This window comes from Alosa pseudoharengus, unplaced genomic scaffold, assembly GCF_046254945.1.
Source record: "Alosa pseudoharengus isolate Yale_2024_CS ecotype anadromous, Long Island Sound unplaced genomic scaffold, YU_APseudo_1.1 YU_APseudo_1.1_scf_9, whole genome shotgun sequence".
NCBI classification, from domain to species: domain Eukaryota; kingdom Metazoa; phylum Chordata; class Actinopteri; order Clupeiformes; family Clupeidae; genus Alosa; species Alosa pseudoharengus.
Window position 1 is genome coordinate 9,571,901 of NW_027468881.1, and position 19,638 is coordinate 9,591,538.

Here is a 19,638-nt window from a genome sequence, read left to right on the forward strand (position 1 = left end):
TGTGCTTCACTGAGAATTCATGATGCATACAATAAGCACAAAGCTACAGGTTAAACATACATATATACAGCATGCAGAAATATTGCACAATTACATGCCAATACAAACATTCATACACAAACATTCATACCGTCACTATGTCAGAGCCCAGTGCGCGCGCACACACACACACACACACACACACACACACACACACACACACACACACACACACACACACACACACACACACACACACACACACACAACCATCATCATTTCAACCCGCACACAACAAAAGCTCCTCTTTAGCCTGAGGGGGGAGAAAGGAGAGGCACTGAGCTCCAGGCACCCCTGTGCTAGAACATCACATCACACCAACCAGACCCCCCCCCCACACACACACACATCCAGCCCATCTCCCTCCCTTCCTCACTCTTCACAGCCCAGAAGGGGGTGGGGGGAGCAAATGGAGGACAGGGGAGGGGTGTGTGTGTGTGTGTGTGTGTGTGTGTGTGTGTGTGTGTGTGTGTGTGTGTGTGTGTGTGCGTGCGCAGGGGCCTCTGATTTGAAGAGGTAGCTAGCATCCAAGCCCCCCTACCTCCAGCCCCTCTTTCTCAGTCCCCTTGCAGGCCCCACACAAAGGCTGAATGGCTGAGTGAGTCCTGGGGATTTACCCTACCCTAGCCTCCACCCCGTGCTCTAGCTCCTCAATATCGTCACTTGCCGACACAAAAGCAAACCTACAGCTGGAGATGGAGCACTGGGGTTAGGGTGGAGACTAATGTTGCCTGCCATTTGTACTCGTAAGTCGTTTTACCCAGATGTTTAGTTAAGACCAGGAAGTTGCAAATGGAATGTCCCCAGAAATCGGATTTCTTTTGTCAGCTCATTTGAACCCCAAGTACCCTGAGTTTGAATATCTAAGATGGCTGCGTCCATTAACAGTAAATGAAATAACCATAAACTGTTTATGGTTATGGTTATGGAATTTAGCAGACACTTTTGTCCAAAGTTTATTAGCAGCTCTGTCCTATTTGTGTCTCATTAAATCTGTGGCATAAACAATAATGTTGAACCTCTACCTGTTGCTATGATATATGTTTGTGTAAAACACAATGCTAATGCTTCATTACAAACTGGTAGTCAGTTTTTACTCAGATGTGACATTCTCAGTCCACAGTTACTCAAATGTGACATTCTCAGTCCACAGTTACCATTTAATAGAATAGAAGCTGGGGCTGGAGCACTGGGGGTTAGGGTGGGGAGCTGGAGCTGGAGCACTGGGGGTTGGGGTGGGGAGCTGGAGCACTGGGGGTTAGGGTGGGGAGCTGGGGCTGGAGCACTGGGGGTTAGGGTGGGGAGCTGGGGCTGGAGCACTGGGGGTTAGGGTGGGGAGCTGGAGCACTGGGGGTGGGGGATGGTCTGGTGCTGGTGCATTATTAGGACGGTGAGTATATCTGCCAGTGGTGTGCACGCATGTAGATTCCAGGGCATATTGTGAGTGTGTCGAGGTGTGAGTTCCAGCACAAGTGTGTGTGTATGTGTGTGTGTACGTGTCTGCGTGCATGAGCACTGGGGCACAGTTGCAAAAGGCTGGAGACCGTGAGGGCGACCTGAAGTATTCACTCTTATCATCGTCTGTATGAACAGCCTAAAGCACCGCTGAGTAAATACACTAGTCTGGCGCTCTCTCCCTGTCTGTGTGTCTGTGTCAATGTGTGTGTGTGTGTGTGTGTGTGTGTGTGTGTATGTGTGTGTGTGTGTGTGTGTGTATGTGTGTGTGTGTGTGTGTGTGTCTGTGTGTGTGTGTGTGTGTGTGTGTGTGTGTGTGTGTGTGTGTGTGTGTATGTGTGTTTAAACAATGAGACTCGAGGGCAGACATATAGGCACCAGTCGTCACTGGATCCTCCACACCTGACATAATGATGGAGTGGTTCTGCACATGTTCTAATCAGACATTTGGGGAGTGATAATGATTTACCTGAACTATGCTAAACACAAGCCCCATAACAGACGTACGGACAGCAGTGTGAGTATTTTGCTAATTGTGTATTAGATCCTTTTGTGTATTCCCTTTCTTGGCCTTTTCCCTTTCAGCCCGTGCTCTGTCGTTGATGATCACACATAGAATCACAGATTCTATGCATTGTGCATTCTGCATAACGATTCCATTATGCAGCTCAGTATTGTGGGGCCTCACTTACGTCCTTCCTGGAGATGTTGCGCACATCGTGGACATATTGGATCTTTCCTTCATGGCGCACGGCGCCCACGGATATAGAGTCCTCACAGACCTCAGAGGCTATGTACATGTCCACCTTGAAGCCTAGGTCTCTCAGCACCAAATAGCCTGTTATGACAACGCAAAGACAGGGAAAGGCTTACACGGTGATGAGTCAGAGGTTATGTTCACACATGCACTTCCCAGGCACTTTCTTTTATTTCCTCCTCTACCTCCTTCTTTCACCATTTTCTTCTTTGACTACACTTCGACTAGTACTTCTGCTCTCATCCTCTGGTAATAGTATTAACATATTAACCTACTTAAGGTTTCCTCTGCATTATTCTTGTTATTCCTCATTTTTTTTAGTCACTTTGGATGAAAGATAAAAGAACTTTGAAATTATGCTTTGATAGGAATGTTTTTCTTTTTTTTGGGGGGGGGGGGGGGGGGGGGGGGGTTGGTGGTGGTGGTGGGGGGGCATGCAGGTGAAAGGGAGAGGCCTGAGATTCAAGTAAGGGATAATGGACGACACGGTGGTCTGTGGTTAATGCACGGTCGAGGTTGTAAAACGGCCCCGACGCGAAGCGGAGGGCCGTTTAAACCTCGTAGTGCATTAACTTCTGTGAACAGACCACCGTGAAGTCCATTATCCCACTTATTCCACTGTTGCCACTTGCGTTGTGTTCATTTCCTTTTACAATTTAAACGTTTTAATCGCTAAAACTGTCTTGTTTGTAGAACTAATTTCTTCCGACACATATCAACTAATTTCTCAACTCACAGGACAAACTGCCGTTACTAGTTCTAAATGGATGGTTGCTACGGCCAAAGGCCAGTCGTTAGTTCTATCTCTCCCGTTGTCAAGCGGGCGTATCCCAAGATTCTGATGAACTTTAGCTTTGAAACATCGCTATTTTACTTAGCCTGCTGTCATCCATCTAGCTAAAAGCCACCTCCGTCATATGCTACAATGTTGCAGTGTTCTGAACGTATGCATTTTACAGCTCGGATGCAACGTGACAGTTCATTTAAACTTCACAACGAGTTCGGCGAATTAATATACAAGTGTGATACGGCCAAAAAAATGGATCTACTTCATAGGTGTGCAGATAACATACGGTTAATGGTCGTTCTAAATTACGTAGGACAATGGGAAATTCAACCAAGCAGTGGAATAATGGCAGATAAAGAACAGGTGAGGCAGGATTAGAAAAAACAACTTTTGAAAATGGTAGGAAAATATGCAGTAGGTGCCGCGAATTCACTGAACATACGCACGCACACACACAAACACATGCACACACACACACACACGCATACCCACACACTGTAAATACAAGCTCAGAAACCTCTCTTACCTGTGGCAATTCCGTCAAAAAGAGACAGCACACGGATGGGGCGCCTCTGTTCTGCTGGGACTGCTGGGTAGATTTTGGGACTTTCCTAGAGCACACACGCACACAAACACACACAACAAGACATCAGGCGGGTATTCCAGAAAGCAGGTTTACTGGCTTAACTGGGTATGTTAACCCAGAATAAGCAGTAAACCTGGGTTTTCAGTTCCAAAATGGTCAGACTATTTAAGTCACTATGGTAATATAGGCATTGAACTTAATCTGGTAGGGGGTAGGTTTTGTTCAGGTTATGTTCAGGTTAGCAGGTTATGTTTGGGTATTTAAGTGCACGTTCTGCAAGGCCGCTGCTTTGACACTTGTCAAACAATAGCATTTCTTTTTGAGGAAGGTCTGATTGATATAGAAGCACAAATGGTTATGGTTATGGCATTCAAGACAACTCGAAGCCTACAGAAGCCCACATAGCTCCTTTAACATGAAAAAACCTCAGTAAGGGTCAGTACTCACAAACTCCTGTCCGTTGTCATTGACGAAGAACTCCTGCAGCTTGAGGCTCCAGTCGTGGCGCCGCTTGAGAACGCCATACTGCTGCAGTGGCTGGCACATGTAGCAGCGCCACGGGTCCAGGTCCCGCGCACTGTTAGCTGCGCCCGCACCCACCAGCATGTCCAGGCAATCCACACAGAAACACCTGCGGCGGAACAGACACAATCAGTCTTACACAGGGTTATTACTATTTGTTTATTTGGCTGACACTTTCATCCAGGGCCAGTCTCTCTAGAGCAATTTAGGGTTAAGTGCCCATTTTTGTTTATCTACACTACTGATGCAAGGACTTTTTCCTGTACTAAATTCATGATGGGACTGCAGAGAAGTTGCTGGATCAGACTCCTGTTATTATATATGGTTACAATATTCAGTTCATCACATTTTTAGTACAGCACTCTCCCTAGACAAGAATGTTATTGTGGCGATAGAGCCGGGAAGACAGGTCCATGGTTGGAGGGGAAGTGACATCACCTGCAGCAGTTGGCGTTTCCACAGAGCAGAACCTCCCTGCCTCCGCAACACACTGTACAATAAGACTGATAGCCGTCGTCATCGTACATGTAGGACATCTCCAGGTACACATCCTGATAGCACACAAAACACAGCATGACAGAGATGAGGATGGACATTATAACCTAAATACTGTTTTACATATATACATATATATATATATATATATATACATATACTGTACATACGGTATACATACATACATAGTGGTCTTAATCAACAACAAAGAATTTACAGACACAAAGAACAGAAATCTTTGAAAACAATCTACCGTAGAAATGGAAATAACCTATAGTTGTCAACTTGAGTCTAACAAATCCAGTACATCCAGCAGAAAGTCACACATTCCAGTAGAGATAAGTCATTGTGCATGCTGGCTGGAAGCTAAAGTTTCTGTCCGGCGCTGCCTAAGAGCAACGTCCTCTTAGCTTTTTCACACAAAACCAAACTTCTAACTGGTAACCACAAACCAAACACGGTGTCTCATTTTGCACACAGTAATAACTCAACTCAATGACAACCTGTGAAAAAAATGATGACATTTTTGATCTGCCTGAATGTTGACATCATACAAATAGATCTCCAGAGAGGATGTGGTAATGTGCTAATCAGGCGCGCCTGCAGGTGTACGTCCGTACGCACTGTGCGTACCATCACTCAACAACGAGAGAAAATGTACCTGTGTGTGTGTATATTCACACCATATTGGCCTACCATACCTTTCCAACTATGCACAGAATCCCATTAGTTGCATGCCATCAGGCTATTTACAATTTTCTATTAAGTAAAGTTAGTGAACACTTATCAAAATTAACGCGCACACATGTTTGAGCAGGAGAGAATACGCACGCAGGCACGCATAGGCTACTTGTTTTCTTTTACTCGGCTTTCTATATGGTTATCAGCACACAATGTTGAGCTAATTCACTAACTCAATACTCATCATGGATATCACAAGTTTAAACAACGAAAACAGAAAGGATGGAGGCAGCAAAGCTAGAGGAGCTATTCAAGATGGGCAAGAACAAGGTTGGCTAAGCAATTGGTGTGCTTGTCAGAACGACTGCATTACAGCTGTTTAAAGCCAGACGTTACAGTAGCTATAACACAACTAAAGGTAGCTTTAGCCTGTATAGGGATGTATAAAGTTGCCCAAATGAATAGGTAATTGTAGACGTTGTTGTTGCATTATTGCATGTGGATGTTGTTATGCTATGTATGCACGAACCTAAAGGAAAAATACTGTCCACGCGTGAATGTTTTTTTTTGGGGGGGGGGTGATGGGTGTGCGTACCATAGCATTAATTCCTGCAGGCGCTCCTGGTGCTAATGACTCCTTCTCACAAGGCAGTCATGTTCAATCCTGCCCTAATGCAGAGTCATCCCTCCTTATAACACGTCACACTTCAGCTACATTAAACACACTACTCCAGAGATGGTTATATATCTAATTGCAATATTTTTCACCCACAGCTGGTTTCTAAATTGTTGTAGATTGTTCTACTCTGGGCATAAAGGCCAGCGCCCACTGGCAGCAACATGTGCGTCTATGGATTTGACGCTTAAGTAGGGATGTAACGGTATGAAAATGTAACCTCACGGTTATAGTGACCAAAATTATCACGGTTTTCGGTATTATCACGGTATTTTTAAAAGTGTGTTCAATATGGTCAGAAAGCACTGATAGGCCTACACAAGCTGAAATACTTTCAAAAAGTGTCCCAATCATGTTTAATTGGCTATGTGCTTATAGCTTAACTTACCCTAACATTACTTGGAGGTTGCTATTACTGCTATTTGGACCCAATCAGTGAGACCAGGCTTGGAATTTCACCATTCTGGGGGCAAGGCCACTTGGCCTTCAGTTGGGCATATTTGGTGGAGGGCACAAAGGCCACATGTTAGGGCACCAAGGCCAAAGTTAACTATACAGTAGTAGGCTATAAAAATGATCAAAGTTGTATAGCCTATTCACTGCAGTAGACCTGCATCACTGTATGAAACATTACAAAAACATGAAACATGACATATTACATAGAACTGCAAATCATCTGATCATCTAATATTTACAGATATCTAGGCTATATTTAACATTTATTTTATATTAGGCCTGTTATGAAATCATGTATTGAACAATTTAAGCACAGTTCAGCTTTAAGAAACTCAAATTGCCTAGATGCATGCTTAGCTTTTTCTGATCTACTTTCACAAACTCTTAGTCAGCTGTCCTCTGATTTACCGATATCTAGGCGATATTTGTAACATTTATTTTGTATTTGGCCCGTTATGAAATCATGTGGAACAATTTAAACACATTGTAAAACTTAAAGCCCAAATTTGGAGACATCCATGCATGTTGAAATTTACTGCAAATTCAAAACTGGATTACTCTGGAACGGCTAACTGTACAGGGGACTGCTTTACACCTTTGTTTTCGGTAAGGTCTGCTGTTTATTCTGATATATGGTTTGTCATGTGTTAAACGAAAGGTTCGTGAAGTATTGCACCGAGAGGAATGGGTAGGGAGATGGACGCAAAACCTTCAGTAGAATTTATGATTAAATTGAATTATATTATTTACTTTCTTGCGAACCGTTCACCACAGCAATTCGCGGCTAACATTGTTTAAAAGCTGAGAAAAAGCTCATCCATGTGATACTTGTGATGTCTGTGTGATGAGTAGGCTACTTCGCGAGTAATTCAACTGAGAAGAATGGGTGAATTTAGACGCACTTTCTTTCTTGCGCTGTCACTTTCTCCACTGCGTAAAAGACTAAATTAATTTGTGCTGTGAATATTTTGACAGCCCATAGGCTAAATAAAAATCGCTATTAGTAGGATGCAAATAGTGTTAATTTCGTCAGACGAGACGAGAGGAAATATGTTCGTCAACAACCTTTTTTTTCATGACTAAGACGAGACGATGACGAGACGCCATTAATGTCCTGAGACACTGACTAAGACTATCTTAAGATGCATTATTGTTGACGAAAAAAGACGAGACTAAAATGTTTTGCATGAAATAAAAACTAAGATAAAATCTCTCTTCATTTTTGTCTACAAAATGAGAAGACAGAATATCTAGCTGTTACGTTATCAAAATATTCCGAATGAGTTTATGCTCAACAGCTTTCCTGTAGGCTAGTCTACGTGCTGTTGCTGCAACCCTGTGGACCGGACCACACTTTGAGAAACACTGGTCTATGAATATCATGACAGTGGTCCAGTCAAATCTTTTACTGTCTATGGTCAAATCCCAGCCGAGCTATAACTAGCTTGACTTACCTGTGCATGTAAACATACTGACTGACAAAAAATCAGAATGAGTAATAATAACAGACGAGTAGCCCTGTGGACACACAATATTGTTGGAAAATTGAGATGTGTGAAACACTATTTGACTCGAATGGTAATCAGAAATAATTTGTTATAAAAAAAGAAGACTAAAATGTTTTGACTAAAACTGACTAAGACTAAGATACCTTTAGTTTTCTTTTGACTAAAACTAGACTAAAATGACGAGACTTTTAGTCGACTAAAACTTGACTTACAAAAATTATATTTGAATGACTAAATATGACAAAGACTAAAAAGGACATTTTGTCACAAGACTAAGACTAAGACTAAATTAAAAATAGGTGACAAAATTAACATTAGATGCAAAGCAGAATATTGAAAGAAGGGCACCAAGGCCACCGTGGCCTGTAAACCTCTGATTTCCAAAGGGCAAGGGGCAACAACGTGGCTGCCGTGAAATTCCTACCCTGAGTGAGACCAAATTAAGTGTTCGAAATAAAACTTTAGGCTACTGTGTTCTTCTGATAACGTGAGTGGAATGGATTTAATGTGGACGCGAACATAAAAAGACGCAGTTGCTAAATGATACAGTGCAAGTTTTGCGGTGAAAATGTTCCGCCTTTTAAAATCAGTTGTAGCCTAATCCAAATAGCATTTAAAACCATCAATTAGCCAACAGAATCAGTAGGGTACCAATTTTGCTTCATTGTACCAGGCCTACTGTATGTCAAAAGCAGGCTCGGATGAAGCTGGGAAGGATTAAACACACGGTTTCAACACCGTGGTAATCAACCGTGATAATTATGATATTTCAAAAGAAAACGGTAATTGTTATCGTCAACATTTTTATCACGGTTTATCATTATACCGGTAATCGTTACATCCCTACGCTTAAGAGATAAAACAATTTTCTAAACTTTGGTGTTGACGTGCGTCAGACGCCGCCAGTGAGTGTTGCACTTAACTGATCTGCCTTAAATGGAGACCCGTGTTTGTCCACACTTAAGTGCTGATCCCAGCAGAATCATCTATGGTTATGGTCATGGTATTGGGCAGATGCCTTTGTCAAAAGCGACTAACAGTATATGAACACTAAATTAGTAAAAAATAATAGTTTCCAATAAAGTTGAAAAGCCTACATTAGGCATAATAGTAATAACAACAATATCAACAACAATATACATAAATAATAAATTATAATAAATTCAGTAACAAGAAACATACAAATACAGACCATACCTCTGTAAGAGAATTAATTAATGAACTGTATCATCATTATTTGATTGAGAGCAGAGCAGGCTGCAGTGCCCTTACCTTGCATGCCTGGCACAGGCCTCCTTCAAAGAGCGGGTGAAAAGTTGCCACTCGCATTTTCCCACAGGACAGGCAAAAATCTGAGATGGAGGTAAATCGTTTTTTTATTGCTATCTCTGCACATGAGCACCAACAAATGCCTTAGAGATAATCGCATGTTCGCACTTGATGCTCCTTACGTACCTTCGATGCTGCCGGAATTCTTCAAGACTTCATGGACCATTTGCTCTGAAATGAAAACAGGAGGATAGGGTAAGCACATATGCACCTGAGAAAACACTTGAAAACCATTGACAACGGCACCGGCACTTCAGCAACTCGGATAACCTCCTGACCTCTGCTGTAGACGTCCTCCGTGCCCGTCTTGGTCTTGCACATGCTAATCCGTGGTCTCTTGGACGTGGGGAAGTAGTCGGACAGGCTGACGTCCAGCACATGAGAGGTGAGAGGACTGCTCTCTGGTTCAGATAGAGGAGAGAAGGGGAGAGAGTGAGAGACAGAGAGAGATATTTGCAGCAAACTTGTGGGTGGTTTGTGGGAGACAAAGAGTTCACTAGAAAATATTGTCAGAAGTTTGCCAATGTTGGCTGCTAGAGGCAAACCTCCAGAAAAGTTCTGGCAACAATGAGAAGTTTGTTCGCCAGAAATTTGCCACCACATTTGCCAGTACACTTTCAGTGGATTTTTGGTAACAAACCTAATTTGCATATGACATTGCTGCAAATTTGCTGCAACCTTGCCAAAAGTTAACCGCAACTGTTTGCCTGAAACTTAATTTACATGTGAAAATATGACTTTGATGCAAATTTGCGGCAACTGTTTGCTAGAAACCGGAAATTGCTGTAAGGGTACATTTCAGATGGCTTTAAAGATCCCAACTCCACAATCCCAGCAGTGATGACAGACTGTTTCCATTATGCTATATAAACCTTTTCAGAAGTTTAGCATTACGACCTACTTCAATACCCAAAATTGTAACTAACAAATAGCAGCAGACTACACATCTGTGAGGCACGTGCTGTGGTTTCACAGAATCACAGATCTCATAATTCAAAGATATGGGTTAGACGTTAGAGAGTGATGACACTTTGCTATAATCTGCCTCTAACTTTCTGGTGGTTGTGAAATAACTTAATATACTTAATAAGGTTTTAAATCAAAACAGGAACATTTTCCTGTACTTCATACAGATGTGCCTTGTCTTAGAGACACAAGTACAGGGCCACCAAGGGAGAATGTGAGGACCAGTGGGGTATACTATGAAGCACGTTAGACATATCTAGGCTATCTAGACATATCGAGGCTTCACAAAGGGGTATAAGTTAAGTGATACTACGATAGCAATTATGTGATATATTTGTCAAACTAGGCTTTCAGCTCAGATCTGTGCGTGTTCTCGGTGTTGGGATGATGTTAGCCAATCGTGAAACGTGGAGACGCACAAGACCGCCTATATTAAAAAACAATTACTTCCGGATTTATGTGCGATAGCGTAATCTACACTGCGGGCATTTTTAGTGTCTAACCTATAACATCAAATAAATCGATTGTCATCAGTTTTTGAATGGTATGCACATCCATAGTGGGATATTTGCACGCACAACACTATTAAAGGTGCCCTGCCACACAAAACCGTTTTTACTTGTATTTTTTTTTAACATGTTAGGTCCATGTGTTTGTGCTATGTCGTGAATGTGAAAATAAACAGCTACCTCCTCTGTCAGCTCTAGCCACTGAAAAGAAATAAGCAGAGAAATTAGGCCAATTGCAAAAGCTCTTCAGATTGACGTGGAATTGATGAGCTCATTACTATTCATGAGTTCGCCCAGTTGAGACAGTTTTAGTAGGCCTATGCAAGGATGGCTGAATGTCAAGGGACTTGTGCGCTATGCACGAATAGAACTTCAACAATGCATTTTGCCCAAGAACCCAGACTTGAGGATCAAATGGCTTCAGTTTATTTTTTGGAACAATGCTACAGGCTTTGCAAAAAGGTACTGTTGAAGCCTGGAGCAGTAGGCTACCATCGCAGCAGTCTACGACCAGTGCCCGTAAGTAAAACGTTATTGTCAACTCAAGGAAGTGCTATGTTATACAGGTTTAATGAACTCACTAGCCTAGCAGGTTTTATTTATGCACATTTGGACAATGCTAGCACTCGCTAGCCAAGCTAAGTTCATGCCATGAAGCTAAAATTAGTTGATAACGGCTGTCATGTTATGGACGAAACCTACTAGCTGTTAGCCAATCAGAGTCAAGCAGCTTAGCTCGTTGAATATTAATGAGAACTGGCGCAAATCGAGCTGAGTCTTCATGCAGGCTTTCAATACCACGCTAGAATGGCTTGAAACAAGGTAACCAAGGCATGTTTTCCACAAAAAATGTTACAGAGTCCATGGTAGAACTTCAGACATTACCACAAAGTAATAAAATATGTGTGGCAGGGCATCTTTAAAGCGCATGCAATGCATATCCAAAATGTTTGTAGAGGCGGAGCTCCACCTGTAAGATATATGACAGAATCCTACACGTGAGATAACTTTTTTGTTTTTCAAGATAATTGATTGGTCAGTGGGCCGTAGCTTCACATGATTTGCGCTATAACTTAGCACATAACCTGCTCCCGACCAGGTTTGGTTGACAGCATAAGACACCATGGTGATTCAGCGTTGCTAAAACAGAGCCAATTTCGTGTTACAGCATACCCTGGCTTTGAGCGCAACATACCTTGCTAACCCACTAATCGAGATTCATAGTATAGCCCACTGGTGACCCAGGAGCTATATTTGTTTTCACACCCACAGATGTTTGTGTGATGCCTGGTCTCGTAGAAATCGCCATGGGGCAATGACATCCAATTACTGAAACATTCGGATGAGTTAATACATCATAAACTTTTTTGCCTATTGAGAGAGAGAAAGGAAACTGAACTACCCTGGAGTTCAAGACAGTTACTGAATGTAGCTTCTACCCGAAAGTGTTTGAGAATATAGTCTGTCAGCACTTGGCACTTGTCTTAGGATGGCTCACTGGATGATTTGGCATTTACCTTTTGCTACCATTACCATTGCACCACCACATTCATTATCCTTCACTCCATCTGTCCTAATGCTGATGTCAAAGCAACTAAATTCAATAGCACATCAGTGTGAAGAGTCAGTTAGGCTATATCAGGCTATTTATGAACACTAAGGCGAGGATCACATCAGCCAGCGGCAAGCGGCAGCAGCAAACGTAACGCAACGCTTAGACCATAATAAGTTTTATCTCGTTCCTAAGCAACACAAACGGTTTGTCAATTGAATACGCTTTGAGAGTTGAACCAAGTTCAATTACACCAGCGTTGCCACCGTTCCTCTGCTGAACCATAGAGAACAATAAGAAACCTGCTGCTTGCCGCTGGCTAATGTGATCCCCGCCTAAAGGCCTCCGCCCAATGGCGCCGACATCAGTGTGGCACTCTCCACTTTGTTCGATTACATTAGATTCCATTGTTTTCAATACAACCCCGCACACCAGAACTCTGGAAAAAAAACTGCTTGTTTTTCTCTGCTTTTTTTTGTTGGTGCCTGTTAGGATAGGTTAGGTAGGGAAAGCACTGACTTACAGGCGGGGCTTCAGTGATGTCACTACCTGTGTCTAATAGGTTAAATTAAACACCTGTCCACACCTTCAGGGCTCACATTTAGGCTGTGTTTACACTGGCAGGAGTTGATGCACAGTTCCTATTTGCTGTCTATATCCGAGTTTTTAGACTGCCTGTTTACATCTACGTTTGTAGATGCCTGGTTACATCTACACTATTCAGGAGGTGCGTCGGTAGTGAGCTATACCGGGACAGTGAGAGTCACAGGTAAGGGACCTCTCACTGGAGCTCTGCCAAGCTGACACACACATTTCAACCACACACCTAGGTCTACTTCCACGTCTTTACATCACATAGGGCTAGTGTGTAGGTTAGCTACAACTACAGACAGCTACAGTGACAGCTACAGAGCTACCCTCTGGAGGCATGAACATGAGTTTAGCTGTCAGCTGGCAGCTCTAGCTGTTGGCTGCAGCAACTCGAGCTAGGTAGAACCTTCATGCAGACAGTAATGGTGACCTCAAGAAACAGATATCTATGTGAACAATTGCCGGAATTCTCCTTACAAATAATACAAAAAATCATGTGGTCCATGTGTCTTCTTAAAACTCACCACAGTTTAGGTCAAGTTTTTTACTGTGGGTTTTCACTTATGGGAATACTAAAGCGACTCGAGAAAATGTACACACACATGGCCTTTTCTAACCCTCAGCGCAGCAGTAGTACTACTACATAGAATAGAATGACAGTTCAAGCGAAGTTAAGTCAAGGGAAGGAGAAGAGGGATCAACATCAGTTGTGCTTGTGACTTGTGCTTTGGTGCCACTGCTACTCTGACTCTGACTCACCAGAGTTTTCGGTGGGCTTGAGGCCCTCCAGGCCCTTGGGCAGGAAGCCTCCGTTGGCCCAGTCCAGCATAGGCTTCACCTGGTCCTCCGGGATGTCTGACTCACAGGGCGGGAAGGTCTTCTCCGCACGCGCGCTCGCCACCTGCCAGCCACGGTAGAGACAGACAGACGCAAACACACAGGGAAGGGGTGAGACACGATGAGATAAGACTGAGACAGTCTAGTGTGATAACAGAGTCTCAGCAACTGACAGGAAACAGACAACAGAATCTCAGTGACTGATAGGCATACAGACGACAGAATCTCACAGACTGACAGGCTTGGCTTCTAGACTGGCAGCTGAATGGTAATTGAGACACTGGGAACTGACACAGGTTGAGAGAAGTAAAGTGCAGACCAGGTCTAAGCTATCAAACAAACACCTGCTAAGCTACAGGTGCTTCTCACATGATGAAAGCAAACAAGCAATTTATGAACACATGAGACTGGGACAGAACCTTTAGGGTAAAACACTCAAGAACCAGGAAATGTGATGTGTCTGGGCATGGTTTTACCCCCCTGCAGTTGTCGTACAATTTGTAACTTGACAAGGCAAATACCGTTGGGGAATTCCTAGGACTCTCCCACGAAGTTCCTACTCACCAACTGTCACACGACACTCTCCCACACAAGTCTCTCTCTCTCACACACACACATCTCTACTCATTCACAGACCATTTACCTGTTCATTCATTTACTCATAAACACACACACACACACACACACACACTCTCCCACATAAACATCAACTCATTTGCACACATACAAATTCTCTCTCTCTCTCTCTCTCTCTCTCTCACACACACACATATATAAAGCACCTGCTGCCAAGAGCAGCTATCTCATAACAGAGCACCTGCATTAGATCCCTGGGCAGGATTGAGCAGTTGTTCTTGATTGCTTTTACCTGCTTAAGTAAACTAGAACCTACTTGGTCTTCATGACTACTTTCTTTGCACAGCAGAAGTCATCTCTTGCGAATGTGTTCACACATTTTCATTGGGTTCACACATTTCTCACACCCTTTTGCAAAACAGTTAACACAGGTGTCATTCAAAAGCCCCAAACTCTATTGGTTTTCCCATGCTAAACAAAAGGAAAACATCTTTTCACAGGTGGTATAGATTCCTTGCATAAGTCTGAATCTCTGATACACCTGTGTGAAACTGCTTTGCACAATTCTTCAATCAGCAATCATTCATTATACATAAGAGATGTCTGTTCTGTGTTGCTATTTGCAAGTATGGATCTAATGCACATTTAGACAAAGTACTGTATTGCCTATTTGGTGGAGAAAACAGTACAAAAGGTGTTTACTGTAAGTCTATTTCGATGAAAGTTGTAGTTCAATGACATTTACAGTATCTTGCTAGGTGTTTGCTGTATGTCTTACATGTCAATGATAGTTACATTTTGGGAGGAATGAATAAATCATTTTTTATTCAGTACATTTTGTCTTTTCACAGTTTTTTTCTGAAACCAGAAAAATGAGAAAGTAATGGAACAGACATAGCAAAAATGCTCATTTTGAGAACTAGATTTTGCATTTTGTTTGGTGTGTAATGATTGATTAAAGAGTGTTTTTGAATTGGCAACAAGTTGTAGTGTTTGAAGGCAAGATTTGCTTTTGCTGCATGTTTTAAGTGTTTTGAGAGAGTAACAGCCTTTTGCAAGCAAAATGTGTCATTTTGTCCAGAGTGCTTTTGTTCAGACACGGGTGTTAACTATTTTGAGAACGTGATGTCAGAGTTGACACAGGTATCAAAACAGGTATCAAACCTGTTGTATTTTCGCTGTTAATATTTTTTTTGTATTATTTTATTCAGACGAAAAAGAAACATTTAGATTCTCATGTGAACAGTTTAGGAAAAAAGTACCTATTTTGAATTTTGTTTTGACATTTTTTCTACTGTCCCACAGTTATCCCAGACATCTTTCTATTGTGTCCCGGGAGCAATTTTTATGGTCCCCAGGACATCGGGACACCGTTAATTTCTAGACCTGCACACACACACACACACAGACACACACACACACACACACACACCTACACTACACACACACACACACACACACACACACACACACACACACCTACACTACACACACACACACACACACACACACACACACACACACACACACACACAAACTGGTATCTCACACTGCCCATGACCTTGCACGCTACTAAATCAGCAGAGTAGTGGGAAGAGTATCCTCACTCACCTCGAGAGCCTGGAAGATGGCCCGGCGGTACGACGCCAGCTTGGTATAGGAGGATTGGTTGAAGTACTTGGGGAAAGCTGTGATGGCCTCAAGCTTATCAGCTGACACCTGAGAGGAACAGACAGCGATTAAGAGCCTCGTCTTATGTTCACTCTTCACTTATCTGGATGATTCAGGTGATAGGCCGCAAAAATACTTCAGTGTTATCCACCCCTTGACAACAATAGTAAAATTTACTAAAAAATGGCTTGTGTTATATTACCCATATTCTACCCATTATTGTTACATGTACAAAAATCTTTGTACATCGCTGAATGGCAAAATAGAATTGCCAAAATGCTACTGTCTCTGATTTCACCTTACCTCTGAGAATTTGCCGTCCCCAAACCACTGCAGCCACCTCATGCCGTGGGTGGCCTGCCGTTTGCCTGTGGCACGCCAGGTCACCACAATGCCGGGCCACCAGGAGAAGCCTTTGATCTTCCCCCAGACAAGCTCCCCGATGCCAAAGCCTTTAATGTCCTGAGTGGGAGACAGGAGAGAACGAGGTGAAGGGGTATCTAGACAGAGTGTGTTGGGTGGAAGGAAAGATCATGGGAAGGAAAGACAAGCACTTGCAGGAACTGAAAGACATGAAGGACAGGGATTGTCATGTCTTCTACTTGACTTCTGAAAGCTCTGTCAGAAGCTGTGTTTTCCAAATCTGGTCATCAAGTTCAAGTTCAATCCTAGTTCATCTAACTACCAGATGTTAATAAAAAAAACTGCAATAGATCTTCATGGGAGACTCAGAATAGCTGTTTTTTGTGTGTGTGAGTTGGCTTTATGGTGCTGAATAACAATATCTTTTTGTGAGGGATATTGCTTGTGTCCTGTTGGCCCATCTGCTCTTCCCCCCCACCCCCCCCCCCCCCTTTGTGTCTGTCATTGAGACGCAGCCAGGTGGACAAACACAGGGATAATGGTGAGCAAGATGGCAAGACGAGACAAGTGGCAGGCTGCTATGGGCAGGAGAAGTGTGTATGTATGTGTGTGTGTGTGTGTGTGTGTGTGTGTGTGTGTGTGTGTGCACGTCCCGGGGGGTGAAGGGGGGTGGGGTGGGGCGAAGGGTGCTGCTCCCAGCACAGCACGTCTCTTCCTGGCATCTTAGGGAGCCACACACAGCCAAGAGGACACTGAGAGGACGCCCCACCAATAAAATCCATTGTTTACTGAATGCTTGTCAGCTGAAAATTTCAGTGCCGGTGTGCATGAGCAAGTGACAGAAAGTGTTGCCACACTCATTTCAGTGACTATGTGCGGAGGCCTTCAGGGCTGGCTGGGTGGATGGAGCTTGCAGGAGCTTCTGGCTACCTGTGGATAGGGCTCTGTGTCCGGGGCCTGCAGCCAGGCTGCTCAGGGCCCAGGCGTGGAGAGGAAGCACAGACTTGTGTGACAGGAAGGGCTTGTGTTGCAGCTGCACTTGGAAGAGCAACGTCCAGGTGTTTGGTTTGGAATACTGTATGTTGCTCACATCCCATACTTATCCTTTTCTTTCTTGCTCTGGTAGTGAGTTCTGAAACTGCTCCTGGCACAGAGGACAGGCCAGCTGCCACCATGGCTAAGGTGTTGGGGGGGGGGGGGTCAATTAGAATGTCGTAGACTGGATGTCATTGAAGTCCAGCGTGATGTGGTGTTTTGCACTATTTCTATTTTCATGTCGCTGTCATTGTTCTGCTAAAAAGCACACTGAAAGGATCCAGTGTGGAAAGAGAATTCAATGCTACGTGACAATTGGATGCTTGCATGCAGTTAGGACTGTGATGTAAAAGTCCCACCATGTGCTTCTACCTGTGGGCGTATCACAGGTGATATTCACTAATTAGCTGATCTATCTACTTGGAGAGTTGTGCTAAATAGAATCAGCTAATTTAAAGAATGGTTGGGGGGCGCTATGGTGCAACTGGCTACAGCTCCCATACCATATTTGGGTCGAAGTGCGTACGGGGACCAGGGTTCAAGTCTGACCCGGTTCCACCCCATCTCTCTCTCCTACTCACCTCCTGTCAGTCTCTCACTATCCTACCACAATAAAGGCAAAAAGGCTCCAAAACACTTACACTTACACTACAAATTATTCTTTACATTTTATACTTTTACTTACTATACTTTTACTATAAATTCAACAATAGTTGGAAGAAATAAGTGGTAAGACTTCTACACCTGTGGTTAGGATGGGCTGTTAGGTGGTGGGTACCTTGTACTCGGGCTGGCTGGTGACTTCGGTGGAGCCCAGGGAGGGGGCGGCGGAGGTGGAGGTGGAGGTGCCGCTGCTCTGGGCAGAGTCCTTAGAGTCCTGCTCCAGCAGCTCCAATGAGGGGCTCTCAGGGACCCCTGACGGCACCACGGTGGGCTCACTGCAGGCAGACGTCTGTGTGCAAAAAACAGAAAGAGGGCCCTAGTTTGAATGATGGGTAAAGTCTTCAGTCCAAGTGCAAAGTACAAAGTCTTAAGTTTAACTAAAGCTCATTTAATAACTAGGCAAAATTAGTCCTCTAATTTAACACTATGGGCTCTATTTTGACCCAGCGCAAAGTGTATTCTTATCACAACGCAAAGCGTATTCTTAGCCTACACTCGAATTTCTCGGCATGCGCATCTCTTTTATTGAACAATGCGCTCAGGGGTGTGGGAATTAACAACCTAAGGTGTGGTCTGGCACATTACGCCACTGACAGCTGAAGACGCACTGTCATGAGATGTAAGCAGCAACTCCACTGTAGGATAAATGTCCTTAGGTTTTTTATTCAGTCATTCGAACATTATTGGAGTAAGTGTTGCTTTTTTGTTTTCGATGGTAACACATTGTCAGCCAATAGTGAAAGTAATTAACTGTGTATAATTGTTTTGTCATTGACTATGACACCACAGTGAAGTTAGTTTCACTTTGCCTATAGGTTCAAATAATAGACGAGTGTAGATGCGTGTAGGCTATACTCTACTAGGTTTTAGTAAAACATGGTTTAGTAGAACACCTATTCCATATGGCGGTCTCCCCTGCAAGCAGATTCCTTCAAATACGCCGCTGATCAAAATACCCATCGATTAAAATACTGATTATATTGGAACCGGGTTTCGGTGCCCAACCTTACTTTTGGGTGGCATTGTTTTGGCATTGTTGCACCACTTTTCATCACTGGGCCACCGTGTGAAAATTGGGATTAAAGAATGTGAGTGTGGGTGTGGGTGTAACAATTTGTACAAGCATTTTTCCTGATAAGTTTGTGGCAGGTGAGGGGTGAAAGTGACTAATCAAAACACTGAAACAAACCCTGGATCAATATAAAACAATTGCTCCAAGGGACAATACCACATTTTGGTGTAAATTTAATAAATCTAATAGCCTGATTTTGTCATACTCTGATACTGCTCCATTGGGCTGTGATTATGAGGTGTGTTTTAACCGATACAGGGGGTGAATCCTGTATGAAGAACATCTGAACCATCCTTCTTCTCCACAATTGCCTTAACATTGTTTTCTGGTTGTTTTTTTTAAAGTTATTGCACTGTCAATATCTTCTACAACAGACGCGATGGTGAAATCTAAATGTAAAACTTCCAGCAACAGCGTTTTTGTTAGGGAGAACCGGGATGAATGAAACACTTTGTAATTAAATGTCATTTACAAAGACATCGTACCACACTGAAAGCTAATATTTTGTCACT

The 19,638-nt window shown here is 43.2% G+C and overlaps 1 protein-coding gene across 3 annotated transcripts in view; it reads right to left on the reverse strand.

Moving 5' to 3' along the window:
- Nucleotides 1-19,638, reverse strand: part of dnmt3bb.1 (DNA (cytosine-5-)-methyltransferase 3 beta, duplicate b.1) — a 58,074-nt gene that overhangs the window by 6,159 nt on the left and 32,277 nt on the right. For all 3 annotated transcript variants that reach the window (XM_076277531.1, XM_076277530.1, XM_076277532.1), the window contains 11 exons: nucleotides 18,170-18,343; nucleotides 16,297-16,455; nucleotides 15,934-16,041; nucleotides 13,669-13,810; nucleotides 9,570-9,692; nucleotides 9,418-9,462; nucleotides 9,235-9,314; nucleotides 4,585-4,697; nucleotides 4,072-4,255; nucleotides 3,565-3,649; nucleotides 2,187-2,332 (listed from right to left, as the gene is read on the reverse strand). In XM_076277531.1, coding sequence (XP_076133646.1) covers nucleotides 2,187-2,332; nucleotides 3,565-3,649; nucleotides 4,072-4,255; nucleotides 4,585-4,697; nucleotides 9,235-9,314; nucleotides 9,418-9,462; nucleotides 9,570-9,692; nucleotides 13,669-13,810; nucleotides 15,934-16,041; nucleotides 16,297-16,455; nucleotides 18,170-18,343 — 1,359 coding nt within the window. The remainder of the gene's footprint in view (nucleotides 1-2,186; nucleotides 2,333-3,564; nucleotides 3,650-4,071; nucleotides 4,256-4,584; nucleotides 4,698-9,234; nucleotides 9,315-9,417; nucleotides 9,463-9,569; nucleotides 9,693-13,668; nucleotides 13,811-15,933; nucleotides 16,042-16,296; nucleotides 16,456-18,169; nucleotides 18,344-19,638) is intronic.